The sequence below is a fragment of the Microplitis mediator genome, chromosome 6 (assembly GCF_029852145.1).
Source record: "Microplitis mediator isolate UGA2020A chromosome 6, iyMicMedi2.1, whole genome shotgun sequence".
NCBI lineage: Eukaryota > Metazoa > Arthropoda > Insecta > Hymenoptera > Braconidae > Microplitis > Microplitis mediator.
In genome coordinates this window covers 11,487,657-11,511,761 of record NC_079974.1, presented here as the reverse complement: position 1 = coordinate 11,511,761, position 24,105 = coordinate 11,487,657, and the positions used below count along the sequence as shown (strand labels likewise).

The 24,105-nt window shown below is 33.2% G+C and overlaps 1 protein-coding gene across 3 annotated transcripts in view; it reads right to left on the bottom strand.

Moving 5' to 3' along the window:
- The window catches only part of LOC130669619 (geranylgeranyl transferase type-2 subunit alpha), an 82,078-nt gene that overhangs the window by 3,301 nt on the left and 54,672 nt on the right, over positions 1-24,105 (bottom strand). For all 3 annotated transcript variants that reach the window (XM_057472606.1, XM_057472605.1, XM_057472607.1), the window contains exon 7: positions 22,303-22,923. In XM_057472606.1, the coding sequence (XP_057328589.1) occupies positions 22,303-22,923 (621 nt within the window). The remainder of the gene's footprint in view (positions 1-22,302; positions 22,924-24,105) is intronic.

The following is a 24,105-nucleotide window of genomic DNA, read 5'->3' as shown; positions in this document are numbered from 1 at the left end:
GTAACGCAAAATATATTATAATATATTACGTAATATTAATTAAAAATTTATAAATTATCAATTATTTGACTCACATTTTGTTTATATTAAAAAAATAATAAACAAATAAAAATGAGTTTATGTCAACAAACAATTTCATTTAAATGTTATGAAAAAAAAAAAATCAAAAATTTACCCGAAAATCCAATGTCCATCTATTGAGTTAAGGTTAGAAATTTATCTCCAATAGATGGACGACAAATCATATTAAATTTTTTCGCTTTTGTTAGTTAATTATTAAATTAATACAATTGTTAATGAACTACGAACATAATCATTTGATACATATCTTATCTTTTTATTTATTTATATTAATTATAACAAATATATTTTACCAGTTGTCTGTCACATGCTTAGTAGTGGTGGCGCTTTTGAAGCAAAACGTCGTGACGTCAAATGAAAATAATTTTTTTTATAATTATAACATATATTAAATTGAAAAAAAATTATTTTCTAACATAAAAACAATATATATATACAGGGTGATCCAGAATTACTTTCACAGCAAAAAAATTTAGATAGAGGAGGTGATTCTAAGCATGAAGTTCCTTTGCCACTTTTGAAAATTTTGAGTAGTTTTTGAGTTATGCAACATTTTAATTGATCAATCATATGTGAGAACTGGAATTTAAAAAAAATATTAAGTTTGGCAACGACGCAATTATTAACCAAGTCATACATAAATTTTTTATTTCAAAAAGTTCGAATTCTGCAAAAGTTGGAAGAACGAAAACAAAACACGCAATCGCAACCTCAAATATACTCTTATCATACATTTTTTAAATTTACTTACTGAGAATTGTAAATAATAATCATGCTTTCATCATTAGAGTCAGGACCACGAATAATTGAAGCACAATTATGTTTTTGCAGCATTCCATGCTAAATCGATCACTTTTGAAACAAACCCTTTCTGATTTCACAGATAATTTTTTGTTATTTTCTATCTCACTAAAGGCGTTTCTCATAATTAAATAAAATTATCTTACCCAATCAAAAAAAAAAAGTTACGAATTTTTGAAAAAAATTTTTCTTTTATTTTCAAAATTCCATTACTTTGGCAAAAATAGACGTATCGGGACGTTTTTTTTTTACATTTTGTCTCAAATATTGTCATATTTTCAGTCTTGGAAATTAAATTACTGTCAGTCTTGAATTTCGTGTCATTTGCAGTGGTAATTTTTTTTTACTTTATATCTTGAATTTTGTAATACTTTTTGTCTCGAATTTCAGTATTGAATTTTCTTCACTTTCTTGTCTTGAATATTGTCTTACTTTTTGTCTTGAATATTGTTTTACTATTTTTCTTAAATGTTGACTTACGGTTTGTCTGAAGTATCGTCTTAAATTGTATCTTAACATTTGTCTTGAATTTTGTCTTACTTCTTGTATTGAATGTTGTCTCACTTTTTGTCTTGAATTCCGACTTACTTTTAGTCTTGAATCTTGTCTTACTTTTTGTCTTGAATTCCGTCTTACTTTTTGTCTTGAATTTTTGTCTTACTTTTTGTCTTGAATGTTGTCTTACTTGTTGTCTTGAATTCCGTCTTACTTTTAGTCTTGAATCTCGTCTTACTTTTTGTCGAATTTCGTCTTACTTTTTGTCTTGAATGTTGTCTTACTTTTTGTCTTGAATTTCGTCTTACTTTTTGTCTTACTTTTTGTCTTGAATGTTGTCTTACTTTTTGTCTTGAATTCCGTCTTACTTTAGTCTTGAATCTTGTCTTACTTTTTGTCTCAAATTTCGTCTTACTTTTAAGTTCTGATTTTTATCTTACTTCTGGTCTTGAAATTTGATCTTATTCTCAACCTCGAATTTTGTCTTTGATTTTGACTTCTTGTAAGGCTTTAATTTTGAAAATAAAAGAAAAATTTTTTTCAAAAATTCGTAACTTTTTTTTTTTTTGATTGGGTAAGATAATTTTAATTAATTATGAGACATGCCTTTAGTGAGATAGAAAATAAAAACGAATTATCTGTGAAATCAGAGAGGGTTTGACCTAAAACCGATCGATTGAGCGTGGAATGCCTCAAAAACATAATTGTGCTTTAATTGTCCGTGGTCCTGACTCTAATGATAAAAACATAATTATTATTTACTATTCTCAGTAAGTAAATTTAAAAAATACACTTATCCAAAAAATTAAAGGAACAAGAAAATTTTATAAATTTTTTAGTGATTTTTGGAAGGCTGTATTTTCGTGAAAAATGATCGTATCGAAAAAATAAAAAAAGCAAATTGAAGCTTGAAATCTCTAGTTTGAAGATCTTTCAGCAAAATATTTTTTTGAGCCACGGTTTTTGCGGAATCAGAAGAAAAAGGTCGAGACAAAATTTTTCTAAATTTTTTGGTTTCGTTTTTTAGGTCTACGGGGCCGGGAAAAATTTAAAAAAAAAAACGAATTCATGGCTTGTTTGGGAAATTTATTCAGCTACAATTTGCTTTTTTTTGTTTCTCTGTACGACAATTTGCTGCTGAGATATCAGCCTTCAAATGAAAAAGGATCCTTTTGTCTTTGATTATTGATATCTCAGCAAGAAATGGTCACACAGTAATTCAAAGGGCAGTTTAATAAACTTGAATAAATCCCCTACAAGCTCCATTTTTGATTTTTTCAAAAAAAAATTTTTTTTCATCCTTGATATCCATTTGAAAAACCCACAAAAAATGGCCATTTTCTGGTTTTTTAGTCGACTCATCGCTACTCTGCAAATATTGATAAAAAAAATAATGTTGCCAGGTAATTTTACAGCTTAATGTACTCCCAAAAACCCTGGAAACTTTCAGATTGATCCATTGAACCGTTTGTCCGGTCCGATTGCTCAAAGTTTTACAAAACAATTAAAGGAACAAGTTTTGTTCCTTAATTTGTGTAATCATTACCAAAATGAAAAAATTAATTTTTTTCGGATTTTCTTTAATTTTTGTGTTAGTTATTCAGTAAATGTAAGGTAAAGAGAAAAAAAAAAAAATTTTCCAAAAAACGAGACCAAACAAGAATTTTTTCCAATTTTTTTTTTTTTATGTTTTATTCGGGGGGTTATTTTTTTTTTCGTTTTTCGGAAAAAAATTTTTTTTTTTGCTTTACCTTACATTTACTGAATAACTAACACAAAAATGAAAGAAAATCCGAAAAAAATTAATTTTTTCATTTTGGTAATGATTACACAAATTAAGGAACAAAACTTGTTCCTTTAATTGTTTTGTAAAACTTTGAGCAATCGGACCGGACAAACGGTTCAATGGATCAATCTGAAAGTTTCCAGGGTTTTTGGGAGTACATTAAGCTGTAAAATTACCTGGCAACATTATTTTTTTTTATCAATATTTGCAGAGTAGCGATGAGTCGACTAAAAAACCAGAAAATGGCCATTTTTTAAAGGTTTTTCAAATGGATATCAAGGATGAAAAAAAATTTTTTTTTGAAAAAATCAAAAATGGAGCTTGTAGGGGATTTATTCAAGTTTATTAAACTGTCCTTTAAATTACTGTGTGACCATTTCTTGCTGAGATATCAATAATCAAAGACAAAAGGATCCTTTTTCATTTGAACGCTGATATCTCAGCAGCAAATTGTCGTACAGAGAAACAAAAAAAAGCAAATTGTAGCTGAATAAATTTCCCAAACAAGCCATGAATTCGTTTTTTTTTTTAAATTTTTCCCGGCCCCGTAGACCTAAAAAACGAAACCAAAAAATTTAGAAAAATTTTGTCTCGACCTTTTTCTTCTGATTCCGCAAAAACCGTGGCTCAAAAAAATATTTTGCTGAAAGATCTTCAAACTAGAGATTTCAAGCTTCAATTTGCTTTTTTTATTTTTTCGATACGATCATTTTTCACGAAAATACAGCCTTCCAAAAATCACTAAAAAATTTATAAAATTTTCTTGTTCCTTTAATTTTTTGGATAAGTGTATATGATAAGAGTATATTTGAGGTTGCGATTGCGTGTTTTGTTTTCGTTCTTCAAACTTTTGCAGAATTCGAACTTTTTGAAATAAAAAATTTATGTATGACTTGAAGTTAATAATTGCGTCGTTGCCAAACTTCATATTTATTCTTTTTTATTTTTTTTTAAATTCCAGTTCTCACATATGATTGGTCAATTAAAATGTTGCATAACTCAAAAACTACTCAAAATTTTCAAAAGTGCCAAAGGAACTTCATGCTTAGAATCACCTCCTCTATCTAAATTTTCTCGCTGTGAAAGTAATTCTGGATCACCCTGTATATCACGGAAAAAAATAAATAGAACTGACTACCATGACAGATATTAGTCAGTGCCATCTGTAGAAAAAAAAAATTGAAATAGCAGTGGGTCCTATCTACGTAGTACTGGCTACTCTCTACATTGTTCTCAGCGCCATGTCGGATGCTGCTCACTACTATCCTACATATTACACTCTTACATGTTGCCCAGTTCTATGTACATAGCAGCCAGTCGTATGTCAGATAGCAAAGGTTACTTTTCAAACTTATTACCCACTGCTATCTGCAGCTAGCGCCTGCGTCTATTTTTAGATATTGCTGGTTACTGTGTATCATAGTAGAGACTTCTATATAAGATAGCAATGAGTACTATCCGAGATATTTTTTTCCGTAACGACTTGAATAATTTCTTTAGGGATGTCGTTAGTATTTATTATTGGCAACGAACAAATAAAATTATTATCATAACTAAATTAGTTATGAATTATTCAACTACTCTTACTTATTTAAATATATAACTATATATATTTCATATATATATTTTATATATAACTATATAACTATATCATATAAGTTAGTTAATTAATGAACACTTAAATTTTTAATTTTATTTTATAAAATAAGTTTTTTTCATTTACGGTAATAAATTGATAATAATAATAATATTTTAATATCATTAATAAGGGGGGCACCATGGTCGCATCATGCTGATAACACGTACATAAATAACGCTCTGTCATTTTATAGAATAAAACAAAATTTATCAAGTGCTTAAATAATTTAAATATACTGATTGCAAAAGTGAATACCCTGGAAATTTTAGTGATATAATAAAGTGCTGTGGACCAGAAAATAAGTGCCTCAAGATTAGATGAAGTTAGCGTCAGGAAATTAAAGGTTAAAACGATGAATAGTGATAAGACACTCTCTAATGACATCTCTAGCCAGCCAGTAAAACTCACTAAAAGCTCGGCCGATAGTGAAGAGTGCGATAAACAAAAACAAAAACTTGGTCGACCACTCAAAGCTTTAACCTTTACTAGAGAAAGAGCAGGATCAGTCTGCACCATCCCAGAACTGCTAAAACTGAAACGTAAACGTGAAGAAACGCAAAACCTTGAAGACTCGCTAACAGAAATAGATCTCAATTATCAAGCCTCTAAGAAATTCAGTACGATAGAACGATCCCTGTTAGCAGATACGGCACAAATTAACAATCTTCACCCAAAAACCTCTTCCCCAACTAACTCTAATTCTGTTACAGATATGTCCAGTAACCTAGCTGATATGAATTCTGAAACGACAACTATGCTAGCTAAACTCTCCGAGCAACTGGAGAACTTGAGAAGTGAAGCAACTGACAACCGAAAAAAAAATAGAGAATCAAATCAAAGAAAGTAATAAAGACAACTCAGAAGCAATTGAAAATTTGAGAACCGATATCAACAATTTAGAAAAGTCTTGGGTGTCACGTTGGGAAAAAAATGAGAGCAAACAATCAGAATTAGATGAGGAGATAAAAACAGTTGTAACGATCGTTACAAATGGATCGCGATTTTACCGTATTTTAATTTATCAATTCTTCTAATTTTTTTTATTTTTATTAAAATAAGAATTTAACTGCGTAGTTCAAAGCACACCCAATAATATGTATAAAAATGCGTGTACGTATATGTGAGGGTATATTCATATGTATATTCTTTCACACCTATATATTCATCTAGCTCTTTTTGGGTTTGTTCTGAATTCTCACCGAAAGAGTGTGTGAATACGACTGGTCAAGTCAGAAGAGTGAGAGAAAAAGGAAAATAAGAGTAACCAAGTAAGAAAACTCTGTATATCTCTCTTCCGCTATGCACAGCTGCACCGCTACGGCTGGTCCCTTACGAAGAGCTCACTGTCTCAATGTTTTTCACATGTCCAACGCGAGTCCCTTAAGTCATCATAAATGTCACATAAATTCATTAAGATATTTCCGTGATCTAGTTTGAATTAAATTTTTACATCTGTCACCAATAGGTCCCGCTGTTCAGCGGATCCTTACTATTTCTTTTCTAACGTACAAATCTCTCTCGAATTTTATTTTTACTTTTAATTTTTAATTACATTTCTCAGAACCGTCTAAAATATTAGTAGCAAGTGTCGTCATAAATTCGTCAGAGAGACGTTGTCTTTAAAAATTACACGGTCCCCCGCAGAACCTCTCTGTTCCCTTTTTCTATCACCCAAATTTTTCCTCTCGATTTTATTTTTCTTAATTATATTTTTCTAGAGTACAAAAATATGTTGACCATAAAAGTCATCATATATTTGTCAAAAAGACGTCATTTTTAAAATCCCACAATTCCCCGCGGATCCTCACTTCCCCCTTTTACCACCATAGAAAAACTTTTCTCTCAAATTTTTAATTATATTTCTCAGCAAATGTCATCATATATTTTATAAAAGTTATTTTCGAGCAGCCTACCGCGGACTTATTTTCCTATTTCACATCCTGTTTACTACAAAATACCAAGAACTCCCGCAATAAATATGTCATTCTCAGCTGCTCAAAAATCAAACCCTTATATATAATTTTTCCTCTTTCTTTAACCCATTTTTATTTCATCTTCGGTCCCACTTTTCTTTCAAACCTTTTCACATATAAACTCCGGAAAAATACTCAAATTCAGTCATTACCGCCGCATCTAAAACCCTTGTCGGATCTATCCGCGAGTAAGATTCCAACGTTCGCTCTCGTGACGCTCTACGCCCAGGCAATCAGAGGTCCTAGACCGATAATCGGAATTAAAATTTAAAATCAAAAGTCGTTGCTTCTACATCTAAATCCGCGAGTAAGACTCACTGAGTCGATTTCAAAATTCGCTCTCGTGACCCTCTACCCCTAGGCAATCAGAGGTCCTAGACCGATAACCGAGTTTCGATTCTTTTATTTTAAATTATAATTTCGCGACTTAAAATTTTATTTTTAAAACCTTTCCTCGTGAGGTCCTTCGCCTAGGCATCTGGACTCCTAGGTTGGATACCTAAGATAAAATCTTTTGAGTTCGCATTGGAATTAACTAAACTCCTTCACGTGACGTCCACCGCCTAGGCAATCGGAGTCCTTGTTCGGGAATAGTTAATCCTCTTAATAAAACCCTTAAAAGTAAATATATATATTTATATATATCATCATAAATTCACTCGATAGCAAAGCCGGCCCTTCGGTTCAGCGCGCAGTGCGTTCGTGTGAATAGATTCAACCTGTGAATCTCAATTAAAAACTGTCATAAAATATTGTAAACTCCTGTGTACACAAATTCAAAATGGTGAATTTGGACTGAGTGTGTGTGCAGGTATATCAACCCTTCTGGGTAAGTCTCAAATTATAATATTTACATGTAAGATTTAACCTGTTAATATATTACACATGTTTTTCTTTTTATACATTCGTCTTTCCATTTACTGTCCTTTTTCTCCAGCATTCAAGTGCTAGTAAATTAAGTCATAGTAAACTCTAAGTAAGACGGAGAAAGAACACGGTCTTCTCGAGGGCCCATATTCACCGACCCAATATCCCTCTCGCTCAAAAATCCCGGACCTACCCTAACGCCACGCAGGTCATTGAACGGGGCGGTCTATAGTACATCCGCTCGGTACGAATAGACGAATAAGTTATAAAACGATAAGAAATTAAAACATTCTTATATCAGCCACGTGACGCCAATTCCTTGGTTGGATGACAGAATAAAATAATTTCATATTATAACTTATAATTTAATGATCGGTACCCAATCACTCATAAGTTCTCACACTAACCACGTGACGGTTCAATCGAACTCCTTGGCTGAGTTATAGAACAAGATAATTCGGTACTCCGATATTAAATAATAAATAAAATAATCCTTTCGCCCGTCGCCTTCACTCACTCCGATCGTGACACAGTCAAAAATCAACTGAAAACAAAGAATTCTGGCAACAACACATGCACCGACGATACCAGCAACAGACTCAATAAAATTGAAGACTTCATCCAGAAACAGGAAAAAGCTGCTAAGCGTCAAAACATAAATATAAAAAATTATAAGTGGAATAACGATAACCTACTGGATCAAGTGCAAGAATTTTTCAAACAATACTTTGGATTAACTAACAGAATAATACACGCCTATGCCATTGATAAAGAACACAAAATAATATTAGCTAAAATTATTGATTATAACACAAAAAATTCCATTATGGCCTCTAAAGCCTCTGTGCTGAAGGACACTAAAATCTCCCTTCAAAATGACCTCACTAAACATGAACTTCATATCCGCAAAAAAATTAAGGAAGCAGCTGAAACGCCGAAAACCCAGGGTAAGAAACCTATTCTAAAAGAAGATAAATTAATAGTAGACAGAGAGTGGTACATCTGAGACTACCAACTTAACCAGATAAAGAAATCTTTGAACCATCGGTCCGAGATAGTCAACAAAGTTACTCGACCGTCGGAAAACTAATAAACATCTTGACATGGAATGTACGGGGACTGCAAAATTTTCACAATAACGATCTCAATATAAACAGCGACATCATTTGCCTATGTGAAACCTGGATAACTAAACCTACCAAGCTGTCTTCAATCTGGAACAACTACCATGTAGAGTGGGTGCTGGCAAACAAAGAAAAAAGCACTGGCCATGCCAGCGGTGGTTTAGCTATTTTAGTTAAAAAACCATATAAAATCCGAGTAGTTAACACCTCCAGCAGTTGGCTCATAGCTCATATAACCAACAAAACCTTTGAAATTATATTAGCCTGCATTTATTTTCGCCCACAACTCGATACGGATGTCCTACTAGACTCCCTTCAAGAAGCCATAGATAAGGTAAACCAACTTCATAGCTCTCTCCCTCTATTTCTCACAAGTGACTTTAACGCTAGGTCTGGAGATCTAGCACCGGTACACGAAGAAATCACTGAAAATACAATGTTACACTCCTCAAGAATCATGAAAGACCAAGTATCAAATAAAAGAGGTCGTAAACTGCTAAAATTCATGACAGAAAACTCAATCATACTCATTAATAGCAGGACAACTGGTGACCGACCTGGAAAAATAACCTGCATCCACATTAACAAAAGCACTGGTGATTACGCCTGGGCAAGAACTGACAGCCTAAACCTTATCTATGACTTTAAAGTCGTCCAACAAGAAAACTCATCCGACCACTTTCCTATTTTACTTCAGCTATACAATAGTCAACAAGAAGCATCCCAAACAAACTCCAGCCCATATAACAACACAACCATGAAAATGCTAACTTGGAGCACTGAAAAAGAAGATCACTATAAGGCCTATTTACAAGAATCTAACCATTTATATATAAGAATGCACGAATGGTCACTAGACGACTTAAATAGTAATCTCATTACAGCAATAAAAGAATCTGCAGAAAAAGCCGACTTGTGTAAAGTAGTCAGATATCCTCCTAAAAGAAAGACAAACAAGCCGTGGTTCAACGATGCATTTAGAATAGCAAAACAAGAATTATCTAACGCCTTCAAAATATTCAAAGGCTCAAATGTCAACGAATCGGAGCATAAGCGATATACAGAAGCCAAAAACAAATATAAAGCCTTAACAGCCAGTATAAAACGCCAACATAAAGCAAAATCACTTGATAAACTAACAAACACAAAAACTTCGTCTGAATTCAGGGCTGAATCCAACAAAATGCGCTATAATCATGTTCTGCGAACGAGCTCCATCACTATTCAAGATTGGGAAGCCTTTTACGAAGAAGCAACACCACCTAAGGAGATTGACGATACAGATTACTATGGTGTCTTAGACCCAAGCTTAGACCGTGAAATCACGCTATATGAACTTAATCAAGCAATTAAAACTAGCAAAACGAACAAAACTCCAGGCCCGGATGGTGTAAAAAATGAGTTTTTTAAGGCTCTTACACCAGATTGGAAGCAATATCTTTTGTGGATATTTAATAGAATTCTGCAGACCGAAATCGTACCAAAGGATTGGTTTACCGCTACGATCTCTCACATCTACAAAAAAGGGGACAGCTCAAACCCCCTAAACTATAGACCCATCGCCTTAATAAATCATATAGCTAAACTATTCACTAATATCTTAGCAAAACGTCTCGGAAACTGGGCCGAAGCTGCTAACATTCTTCCCGAATCTCAAGCAGGCTTTAGGCCTAAGAGAGGCACATTGGACAATCTTTTTACTCTACAATCAACCATCCAATTCCGGCTACGACAAAAAAGGCACCAGCCTTCCTATTATTTGTCGATTTTCGCAGAGCCTTTGATTCTCTGAACCACCGCCTCCTGTGGAGCAAACTTAACAAAGTGGGCATAAGCGCTAAGATAATTAGACTATTGAGAAACATCTATGATTCTGCTTCCTTCAAATTCAAAATCGATGGAACATGGTCCAAAATCTTTAACACCTCAGAAGGAGTCCTGCAAGGAGAAATACTCAGCCCTCTCCTATTTCTGATATTCCTAGCTGACTTAGAAGACTACCTTCGTGAGAACGGATGCACTGGTATAAATGTAGACGGCCTAACAGACGTACTCATCCTTTTATACGCAGATGATTTGGTAGCATGTGCTAACTCAGCCACAGAACTGCAAAAAACCCTAGATATTCTCCATAAGTACTGCGTGCTGAACAAATTAACAGTTAACACTGACAAGACTAAAATTCTTATTTGCAGAAAAGCTGGAAAACCAAAACAGTACCAGTTCAGATACGGTCAGCAGAAGGTAGAAATCGTGAAGGAATATATTTACCTAGGCGTTACTTTTTCGACCCAAGGGGCTGGTCGTGCATCAACAACCGCAGCTATGCAAAAAGCGCAAATTTCATCAGGCATTACACATGCTATTTTGGCTAAATCTAAAACAGACTCCATGGAAACTGTATCAAAACTATTCAATGCCATGTCAGCAGCCACTCTGATGTACGCAGCGCCTATCTGGGCTATCCGCTATAGTGATCTAATCGAAAAAACCCAGACCGACTTTTATAAAAGAATATTTGAGCTCAGTCGCACAGCAGCGGGAAGTCTAATCAGACTTGAGCTAGGAAAATCACCACTGGCCTTAGAAGTCATTAAAATTACTTGGCAATGGATAATCAAAATTCTGACCATGGAAGACCAAAGACTACGTAAAATATGCTTAAAAAGACTACTAATTCTACATAGATCCCAACAACAAAAAGAAAAACCTGTAAAATTTAACTGGTTTACCAGTTTTTTAGAAATAATTAAGCAAGTTGATCCAGGCATTGCTTCTAATCTTGAGCTTCTTGTTATCGAATATTGGAAGGCAAAGCAACCAGACTTTTTAAACAAGTACAAACATTTTCTGCTACAGCAAGACTTAAATTTAACTCGTAATACACCATACCTCCAATCGACCTTATCCAGACCATCTAACATTATCTAGAACCACATTTCAGACAACCACTATCAGTGCAAGAAATACTTAACTTTGAAAATATTAAACAAATCAAAACAATTTTCTATTTTATTGTAAATTATTGCCGTTTAAGAGCCTTCTGCTTGTTTGAATAATTTATTTATAAACCAGATTAATTTATTGTTATACTATATGATTTCAGACAATTAATGTTATCGTTATTATTATTATCAATTTAACGCATTGTAAAACACGCATGCCTCCTTGCTATTGGGTTTGTACATTCCCTAAAAAGCAATAAAATTTACTTACTTACTAATATCATTAATAATTATTTAAAAATGATATTATTATTATAATAAATTATTGAATTTAATAAATTAATACATTTTTTTCATTTTTTTATTATTAAATTTATAATAATTATTATTATTATTATTATTATAATTAATTTATTATCATAAATGAAAAAAACTTATTATAAAAAATAAAATTCAAAATTCAAGTGTTTATGAATTATAATAAATAATTGTAATTGAATAATAATAATTGTTATAATAATAAATTTATTATCATAAATAAAAAAAAACTTATTTTATAAAATAAAATTAAAAATTTAAGTGTTCATTAATTAACTAACTTATATGATATAGTTATATATTTAAATAAGTAAGAGTAGTTGAATAATTCATAACTAATTTAGTTATGATTATAATTTTATTTGTTCGTTGCCAATAATAAATACTAACGACATCCCTAAAGAAATTATTCAAGTCGTTACGGAAAAAAATATCTCAGATAGTACTCATTGCTATCTTACATAGAAGTCTCTACTATGATACACAGTAACCAGCAATATCTAAAAATAGACGCAGGCGCTAGCTGCAGATAGCAGTGGGTAATATGTTTGAAAAGTAACCTTTGCTATCTGACATACGACTGGCTGCTATGTACATAGAACTGGGCAACATGTAAGAGTGTAATATGTAGGATAGTAGTGAGCAGCATCCGACATGGCGCTGAGAACAATGTAGAGAGCAGCCAGTACTACGTAGATAGAACCCACTGCTATTTCAATTTTTTTTTTCTACAGATGACACTGACTACTATCTGACATTGTAGCCAGTTCTATTTATTTTTTTCCGTGTAGTTAAAAAAAATAATTTTTATGTTACATTTTCATTCAAAAATTTTATTTAATCGGTTATTAATATAATATTTATCTATCTACTGGTGGGTGTCCATCTATTGGTGTATTGAACTTATCACAAAAAAAATTCCGAGAACCGTCATTATTCAATGATATATATCCCAGCAATCGGAATCGCATTGGCTTCCAATGCGATTCAATGTAATTCAACGCGATTCAATACTATTTTTGAAACCCATTGTATCGCGTTGGAAAGTATTGAATCGTATAGTATTTTCAAGACCCCGTAGATCATGCAGTTTAGAGGTTGAACTGAATATTAAACTGAATAACCAACTAAGATTTCTGTGTACCATAAACCGTTCAAGTAGTAATAATTGAAATGAAATATCGAATTACTAGTTAATTATCGCGGTCATTTATTCAAAGGAAAATATTCTCATAAAATGGAAAATAATAACTGTCATCATTTATATGTTATAATAAAATGAAATTATATCGTCAATCTAAAGAGGTTATTTTGTGGTCAATTTTAAAAAAAATATTAGATTACAAGTAAAAAATAAATTTTTTACAATAATTTTATTTAAAATAAATTTTTATTTATCGCATAGTAATTTTTTAATTAAACTTAACCGCGTAAATTTTAGAGAAGACAATTTTGAAAATGTTAAAATTTGTTGACAGTCGAACGTCAAAGTAAAACCTTGACAATTTTTCTGGACCGGTAATCTAGTGTAGTCGAGAAGTAAGTTTTTTGTGAAAAATTGTAAATACACTCTGAAAAATATGGCGATTGGTGCATTGGATTCAGAATTTAATTCTGAGAAATGGGTATTTTTTAATTTATCCGCCATTAAAAATTTAATTTGTTATAAACAAAAAACGAAGAGACAAAAAGGGAGTCTTCGTTTCGTAGCTATGACTTAAAAAATATTAAAGATATCTGAAATTTAAAAAAAGATTCTAAAAGAGGAGAAAATATCAGTTAAATAAGTCTCGACTCCCCGAGTTGTAGCTCCATTATTTATAATTTTAATTTAACGTTGAAAGTTGGGCTCCACGCGGCTGTTTCGGTGCCTAAGTGTCGCCGCAAAGCAAAGTATGCAACACAAAACTCAAGTCTTCGAAAAATTTGTTAATTAACAATTAAATAACTTAAACAAAAATCTAGCTAAAAATTTTTTTTTTTGCGGGGCTATATTCCTTCAAGTGTCTAGATGACACTATAATTTATTCAGATTTTTAAATTTATATCGAATGTTATAAAAAAATTATTTTGTGTTGCATACTTTGCTTTGCAGCTATTTTTGTAGAGCATTTAATTCTGAGAAAATCCCGGCTTTGGGCGAGATGATATCATGAAATGCCGTGGAGTTATAGAAGTTTAAAAAATAAAAACCCAAGTTAACGTGTATTTTAAATGGGAAATCTTTACACGCTGTGGTCGAGTACTTAATATTATGCAATTAACAATTTTATAGGAAATTTAATTTCCTACAAAGAAGGTCCTTAGCACCGAATCACTCAGATTGATATTTTTTGAGATATTAATTATTGAAGTTTACGTAGCATTGAATTCCCACAAAATATCGAACCAAATCTTAGAAAATATTGATTTTTTATTTGACTAATATCTCAGAAAATATCAATCCGAGTGATTCGGTGCTAAGGACCTTTTTTGTAGAGAATTGAATTTCCTATAAAATTATTATTCACATTTTTTTCTGTGCAAAAATCCCTTCCTTTCTCCTTTAATGCAAATTGTGCTATTACTAAAACTATATATATGTATTCTTCTTTCTCTTATTCAGTTCGCTTCTTATTAATAAAGTGATTGGACGATCACATATTTAGTTAATTATTTAATGCCTTACCCAACAAAGGTTATGGGCCCAGGTTATTAACATACAGCTAAAGTTTAAGTTACAGTAAAGTTCAGTTTAAAATAAAGTTTCAGTTAAAGTGGTTAAGATGACGGACAGCAATTCAACGGCATTTGGTATTGTAAAACTTAATAACAACAATTATCAGACACGGAAGTTTAAGGTAGAAAAATTGCTGAAGAGAGAAGGTATTTGGAAAGCGGTCACATCGAATAGGCCTACTACAGAAGATGCAGCGGTTGAGGCATGGGAAATTCGGGATGACAAAGCGTTAGGAACAATTTCTCTCCTAGTAGAAGATTCGCAAATCAGTCATATCAGGGATACAAGTACAGCTAAAGAAGCATGGGACGCTTTGAAAAGCTATCACGAAAAAGCTAGTGGTATAAATAAGTTTACTTTAATTGTTGAACTCCTAAAATTAAAATTTTCGGAAAACGAGGATATGGAAAAACATATAGCACGCATACAGGAGCTTATAGATCCACTATATTTAAATGGTGTATTACCGTACGATGGACGGTGTGGCTCAATAAGTTATAGATCAAATTGAACGGAATATAGTATAGTGCCGGATAGCTCAACTGGTAGAGCACTCGGCGCGATACCGAATTGGTCTGGGTTCGATTCCCAGTTCGGGCTATCTATATTTTTCTCAATTTATCTATAAATTGTCTTATTGAGAGGTTTGCATGTTTAGGTTTCCACTATATTTAAATGGTACAGGATCTCACGGCTCTTGGAAACAGAAGTGCAGTTGAGTTTGAGCCGTGGATAATCCTACGAAGTATGCCGGCCTCGTATCATACCCTTATATCTGTATTAGAATCAAGGCTAGAAGAAGAATTATCTATCGATGTAGTTAAAGCAACCCTGCTAAGTGAATACAAGAGACGTAAAAGGTTGAGTGTAAGTGAAGAATGTGAGACAGCAATGAGGATTAGTACCGATAAACCCCTAAATCATATTGAGTGCTTCTTTTGTCACAAGCTTGGACATTATAAATCAGAATGTCGGGAATACATTGAATGGAATAAACGTAGAAATTTGAGGAAAAATAAACCGAAAGCCAGGTTAGTATTAGAAAATGACGAATCAAGTGATTATGATAGTGGTGAAGAACCGATAATGCACCATGCATACGTAGTAACAAAGAAGGGTTCAGAGTTAAATTGGTTTTTGGACTCCGCAGCTAGTAGCCATATGAGTAATAATATTAACTTCTTTGCAAAATTGGATACATCTTATAAGTCTTCAGTAAAGATAGCTAATGGGCAGACTTGCCAAATTCTGGGAATAGGGGAAGGAAAAGTTGAATGTTTAACAGAAAAAGGAGAAATACATTCGTTAGGTTTAAAACGTGTATTTTACGTCCCAGATTTCGACTGTAACCTGATATCTGTTGGATCGTTAGACAAGCTTGGTTATCAATTGAGAGTTAAAGATAACAAAATGACAATTTTCAACAACACTGGTAATGAAGTCGCTGTCGGAGATGAATCAGGACACGTTTATCAATTACGAGTCCCTGAATGTGCGTTTGCTGTTTCAATAGAACATCCAGAGAATTGTATACACAAATGGCACAATAGATTTGGGCATCGTGATCCTAAGATGATTTGGAAATTATTAAATAACGATTTAGTTCAAGACATGAAAATTGATAAGTGTTCTGTGAAACAGATCTGCGAGAGCTGCATTAAGGGCAAGATGTCGAGGTCACCATTTTCAAAGAGATCTAAAATCTGTACTAGCGAAGCCATGGATTTAATTCATACTGATTTATGTGGGCCGATGCCTGTGGAAACGCCGGGAAAACGCAGGTACATAATGACCCTCATAGACGATTTTAGCCGATACACATACATATTTTTGTTACGTAACAAATCAGAAGTAAAAGATGTCATGAAAGATGTTATTGAATTTTGTCATACACAATTTGGATGAAACCCTAAGGCTTTTCGATCTGACCTTGGAACAGAATACGTAATCCATGAGTTAACTGAGCATTTACAAAATCAAGGAATTAAATTCCAACATACAACAGCATACACACCGGAACAAAATGGCGTAGTAGAGAGAAGGAACAGATATTTAGTTGAAGCCATTCGGACGATGTTAATTGATGCGAAATTACCGGATAAATATTGGGGAGAAGCTGCGGTAACTGCGGTTTACTTGCAAAATAGACTCCCGACTCGTGGGAGAGAAACAACACCCTTCGAGATATTACTGAAGAAAAAGCCGAATGTGAAACATTTGAAGGAATTCGGATGTAAAGCGTTTCCGCATATACAGAAACAGAAAAGAACGAAACTAGATGACAAGACTACGGAATGTGTTTTCATTGGTTACTCTACTGACTCAAAAGGCTATAGACTTTTGGGAAGGTCCTCAGGACAGGTCATCACGAGCAGGGATGTAAGGTTCATTGAAGGAGCTCGTGATGAAGGGGAAGGTATTGAGGGTACGCCATTAAAATCCACAACTATAAAACATAACACACGGATTTCTGAGAACACTGGAGAGATAGTATATATACATTCAGATATCTCAATAAATTCAATACCGAACAAAGAATCAGAGGAAAGAACACCTGCACTGCTCCAACCACCCGTCATTGATATCACGTTTGAGGACCAAGATGATGATCAAGCTGATAATAACAATAATGATGATGACGATGATAGTAACAATGATGATGAACCAAAGACAGTTGAGCAGGCCTTAAAAGGATCCAACTCAGAGCATTAGAAAAGGGACATGTCTGAGGAAATCAACGCACTGCATGAAAACAACACATGGGACCTTGAACCCATTCCGCGGAATAAAAAACCCATAGGGTGCAAATGGGTGTTCAAAGTCAAGACTACCTCCAATGACTCAACCAAAAGATTTAAAGCTAGACTAGTAGCTCAGGGTTTTTCCCAAAAATACGGGGCAGACTACCAAGAAGTGTTTGCTCCGGTAGTCAAAGGATCCACAGTGCGCTGTATGCTATCAACTTCTGGAAAAAGGGGCTACTACGTAAGACACTGGAATGTAAAAACTGCCTTCCTCAACGGAGACCTGAAGGAAGTCATCTGCATGACCCAACCCCCCGAATATGAAAACAAAGATCATGAAGACTGGGGATGCAGGCTGAATAAAAGTCTCTACGGACTAAAGCAAGCCGCCAATGTTTGGAACGAAAAACTTCACCAAGTACTAACGAATTTCCACTTTACGCGGTCTGATGCTGATCCATGTTTATATAAACACGGAGTCAATACTATCACATATCTTCTGGTACACGTGGATGATATATTGGTAGCGTGTAAATCTTCTACAAGATTAAATCAAATTTTAAGCGCAATGAGGCAGAAGTTCAGCATCACAGACTTAGGTGAAGTTAGCTGCTACTTAGGAGTTGAGATTGTAAGAAACGAAGCTGGCGAGTTTCTCATCCATCAGCAGAATTATATTGAAAGAATTCTCTCGCAATCGAGACTCCAAGAAGCAAAGCCATCAAGCTATCCCATAGATGCAAATCATGAAAAGGTCCGTCTTGAATCACCTGAAATCGTTAAAGAATTTTATAGTAAACTGATAGGGAAATTGTTATATGTTGCTGTGAATTCCCGACCAGATATCGCAGCACCTGTGGCAATACTGGCACAACATATCAAGAGAACTCGTCAAACAGATTGGAACGAGCTACAACGCGTCTGCAAATACCTCAAAGGCACTAAACATTATATGCTAAAACTGAATCATAATGCACTCGAAGACCAGCCACTCATCGGGTTTGCGGACGCTAACTGGGCCGAAGACAGAACCTCTCGGAAATCTAACACCGGTTTTCTGTTTAAACTATTTGGAGGTGTTGTCTCCTGGATAAGCAAAAAGCAAACATGCGTATCCATCTCTTCAACCGAAGCGGAGATAGTAGCCCTGTCTGAGGCCGCCAGAGAGTGTACCTGGTTACGGAAACGTCTCAATTTCCTAGACGAAGTACAAGACCAACTTACAGTATTATACGAAGATAATCAACCATGTATCACTAGTATTCAGGCAGCCAGCCCAACCAATAGAAGCAAACACATAGATACTCGATTCTTCAACACTCGAGATTTGGTAACGAAAAACATCGTCAAAATTATTTATTGTGCATCTGAATCCAATGAGGCGGATATCCTGACCAAGGCATTGCGGGCGCAGAAAACTTTGACCATGGTTAAAATGATTGGCTTTGTAACTGAATAAAAATTAAAAATTAAACAAATTATTTAGCATGCTACCGTTGAGGGGAAGTGTTGGAATGACAACGGCGCATGCGCATCATCCCTTCCTTTCTCCTTAAATGCAAATTGCAAATTGATTTTTTATTTGACTAATATCTCAGAAAATATCAATCCGAGTGATTCGGTGCTAAGGACCTTTTTTGTAGAGAATTGAATTTCCTATAAAATTGTTATTCACATTTTTTCTGTGCAAAAATCCCTTCCTTTCTCCTTTAATGCAAATTGTGCTATTACTAAAACTATATATATGTATTCTTCTTTCTCTTATTCAGTTCGCTTCTAATTAATAAAGTGATTGGACGATCACATATTTAGTTAATTATTTAATGCCTTACCCAACAGTAGGTCTTGTTGTTGAGAGAAAAAACAAGATTCCTCTAAAAAAAATTCAGTTTAGCGGTCCGTACTACCCCACCTATATGAGTTACGACTTCGCGACAATAGGCACTTTTGTAGAGCATTTAATTTAGAGAAAATCGCGATTTTGGGCGAGATGATATCATAAAATGCCGCGGAGTTATAAAAAATAAAAACCCAAGTTAACGTGTATTTTAAATGGGAAATCTTCACACGCTGTAATCGAGTATTTAATATTAATATTAAGGGCTCAAACTCTCAGGGAATTTTGTTGGGGGCATTTCCAACAAAATTTCGAGATAGGAGCGAAAAAAAAAATAGTCGCAAAAAAAAGCACCCTAATTTATATCGAATATTTATTTCATTAGAGTGTAACACCTAATAATTCGAGATACGTCATTTCCTCCCAGATAAAAATTTATGAGCTGATTTTTAGTAATCTGCTGTAATTAATAAAAAAAAATCAGCTGGCGGTAAGTCGAGGGAAACCTCGTCAGCTGATGTATTTAATTAGGCGTTAGATGCTCCCACCTAACGCTTGCGTTATAACTTTCAAAGTATCAGCTGACGGTTTTTCCATTGGGATACAGCCAGCTGACATATATATTTATTCATAGTTGTGTATGAGCTACCATCAGGTAAATTTTTAGTTGAGAGGAAATGAGTGAAAGTAAAAATTTTTTTTTTCGCGTTCGAGCGATCAGCTGACGTATAATCCACCGTGCTATAGTCAGCTGATTGTTATCTTTCTTCAAGATGTTGGATTAGCGACAATTTAACGTGTTTTCAGGTAGGAGGAAATGACTGAATATATTTTCTTTTTTTCGTGCGTGGGAGTTGTTTTGCAAGATATTTTGGTGTTAGGAAATAATTAGCATAAGCTAGGAAATTTGGAATGTCCAAAACATTGCTGTTATGTAGTAGCCGAGGAAGAAATTTTTGAAATAGGAGGTAAATATTCAATAAATAGTCAATAAATATTATGTCGTTAATAACATTAATAAAACGATATAATTTTTAATTAAAAATATTAAGAATGCCAATTAAAATTTTACATGCTGTTGCAAGTATCATTCTTCGACTAATGGAGGAATATTAAAGGATGGAAGTCTTCCAAGAATTACACATAATTATTGAAAATGAGTAAATAATACTTTCAATTTTTAGAACAATGTATTAAAAAATAAATCAATTATTTTCCTTTAGAAAGATAAAAAAATAAAAATTGTTTTCAAGTTTTTCACCCTAAATTATTACAGTAATAAATTTAAAAATTTTTATTCGGATCGCGTTATGGGTTGAATTCTTTTTTTTTTGTTTGCATTTTTACTATCACATTATTTAGTTTTTAGGTTTAGTCTAATTTTTCATAATAATTTCTACGGTCAATAATCTTGAACTTCGAAAAAATTAGTATTTAGAATTGATTAATTAATATTAAATGTAATTTTTTTAACTTTAAGCCTTATCAATAAAAATGCAATAAAATTCAAATATTTAAAAAATTAAATCACCATCATTTGAATTATAAATAAATTTATAAATTTTTAATTTAAACTGTTACGTTTTGAATAATTCCCAATATTAATTTTTAATTATTTAATAATTATTTGTATCGTCTATAAACAATGGTCACTGATCCTAGTCACAGCACCACTGTTACGTTTTGAGAATTACCCAAAACTAATTAAAAATAAAAATAATTTTTAATTATTAAATTTAATTCAGGTTTGGCCTCATTGGAGTATCGACAGACCCCCGGTGGGCCTTGGTCGTCGATTATTTTATTGTAGTTATTTATTTTAGATAGTGAATGGATAGGTCATAGTGTAGGTGAAAATATTGGGGTGCCAATTGGCACCTCAAAATAAGGTTGAATTAATTTCGAATTAATTACGTTTATTAACTATATAGAGAGCAGAGGATCGAGCTCTATGAGCTCTCTCGAAGGACTGATTATTTAGTCACTATAAAAATATAATAAAGTCAACAGAGTTGACAAAATGTTGACGCTGCATCTCAGGTTTTCTGTGAGAGAATCGTCGTAGCCCAGGTCTCATGCATCGTCATCTGTTTTGACTGCCCGCGAGCCACGGCGACTCTCTTATCGTAACCGATTTCCGTTACATTGCAAAAAATTAATTTATTAAAAATAATTAATTTAATTTAATCAATAAAATATTACGGGAACGTAACACAAACCAATAAATAATACATGTCCTTATTATGATTGGTTAGATTTTTAAAATCTTTAAGAACCAGTTCCATAATTTTTTATTATCATGGGAATCTACTACATCAACTGAATTCAGTCAATTTAACGGTCGGTATTGTGAAATAATTTTTTAAACACACGTCACTTTTAACAAACCTCACATTATTCGTTCCTTCGTTTATACTAACCTATCGTTATCCGTTACCCGCGTTTATTCAAACGGCTCATTATCCGTTACCCGCATTTATTTTAACGGCCCATTATCCGTTCCTACGTTTATACAAATGTTTCGTTTTCCGTTCCGACGTTTTTACAAATCTCACTTTAACTAAACCTTCGGTTTATTGAAGGGATTTTTATTCAGCGATTACGTTAATCACAACAGACATTATACATCCATCGCGTTATTCATTCTTACGTTTATTCGAACGTAACTTTTATCTGTCGTTCGTTTATTCATACGTGTCGCTACACACTATTACTTTTGATGCAAGTGTGCGTTTTGTGTAATCTCCGTTAGGCACAAGTTGTGGCACCCCGGATTGACAAGACAGCCATTACAAAAACAGGATTGTATCGGATAGAGAACTGAATGCGATTCAATGCGATCCCGTTTGCTGGGCGAGCTAACACACACACACTTTTTTTGTTTCCATTTTTTCAAAATTTCGTTCATATATTGTGATTGATTATTGAATTAATTACTATAATTTGTAAATTATTAACTAATAATCAACTTACGGATGTCAGCATAATACTCTGTATGCAGATTATCTATTTTCATAAGAGTGCTTAAGTTTTTCAAAATTTCATTATAATACTTAATCAAATCCAAATTTTTCATAAGAAGTATCATAGTAAGTAACGCCCACTTATTATTTGGTTCCATTTCTAACAATTTTTCAATATTGATAAACTGTTCAATCAACTGAGTGCGATGAGTATTAGTACGTTTTATGGATGATTTGTAATACCATACATTACAGTTTTTAGATTTGTGGAGATCATAAGATTTATTGTTATGCTTAACAGATATCGATAAAAATTGTCTGTCTACTCCATTTGCAATGACAGGCAAATTGGAATGCCATTGTTTTGAACGTACTTTATTATTGTAAGAATGCCAGGTAGATGTGTGATCTATGTGAGAATCTAATCGACTATATTTTCGAGTTAATATAAGTTCGTCGGGTTTTATTTCAGTGTTACCATGAAATATTATTGTAGCGCTGTTCTCTGTGACTTTTATTTGCCAAATGTCATTAGCCTTAAACATATTATATTCCAAAAGCCAACGTTGATAAAGCCATGCACTTGAGTCATTAGGATCCGTGAATATAGCATTTATAACAAGATCCAATTCTGAAACCATATGTAAAATATTAACTTAAAAACTACATTAAATATTTATTTGCTGGATCGGGATGGTGAAAGAAATAATAATTCACTAATTTGGTGTATTGTCCATATTTAATAAAAATAAATCACAGATAATAGCGAAGAGTACATAAGTCGATCACGAGTTTTATTAGAGCACTTATTAAACATTATTCAATTGCATTTGAGTTTAATTGAGTTTTATATAAATTGCATGGCACCGTACACATGAAATATTATATACATTATATATCGAGCGCAGTTGAATTGAAGATCGAGTTTTTCGAGTTTAGTAGAATATGAGTTTTTATAATTTTACACGGCACCATACACGTGAATTAATAAATTACATAGAGCGCGGTAATGAATAAATTATTGACAATTAATAATTTACAAATATCACAATATTTCGAATATAAATTCAAGTCACAATTAATTTTAATACGCGACATAGAGTACGAGTAAGAGCCGAGTAAAAAGAGAGATGCGTAGCGAGCCGAGTCTGAACGTATAATAATTACTTTGCCGTCACAAATAAAATTTGATATTGATTTTTGAGATTAAAGATTACTGGATGAATGAATGATGACATCAGTCACACCAGTTGACATCAAGTACGAGTAAATATTAAGCGATGAGTAATGAAAGTAATTGTAAATTGAAATAAATTATTTGTGGCTGCAAAGTCACGTGATGGCGAGTATGTGAATAGATATAGCCCGCACGTTAGTTTAACACGCGGTCACCACAGCAATGAGCACAGAGTTTATATATGAAAAAACAAATATAATTGAAGAATATAGATGATAACAAATACATGGTGAATCAGCGAGTTACAATTAGAATGATGTACTTGATAATGTAGAGTAATTAACACGATGAAATTGAATTACAATAAAAACTGGTAGCACGTGGTGTTCTATCACAAGTGTTGTAGAATAATTCCAGTTGCCGCGTAGCTGGCTATCGAGTTGAAATTCCGAGTATCAGAGGGCGCGTCGATAGCAGCACCTCTGGTATAGTAGAGCGTCAAATTATCAAGTGTTCTGGCGCAAACATTTGAAATTTACGCAACACCATACAAAAATTGACAAATTTAAAAAAAAAGTTACCAGCAAATAATACAAAAACCGAAAACAAGTACGTACATTCTATCAATAAAGTTAT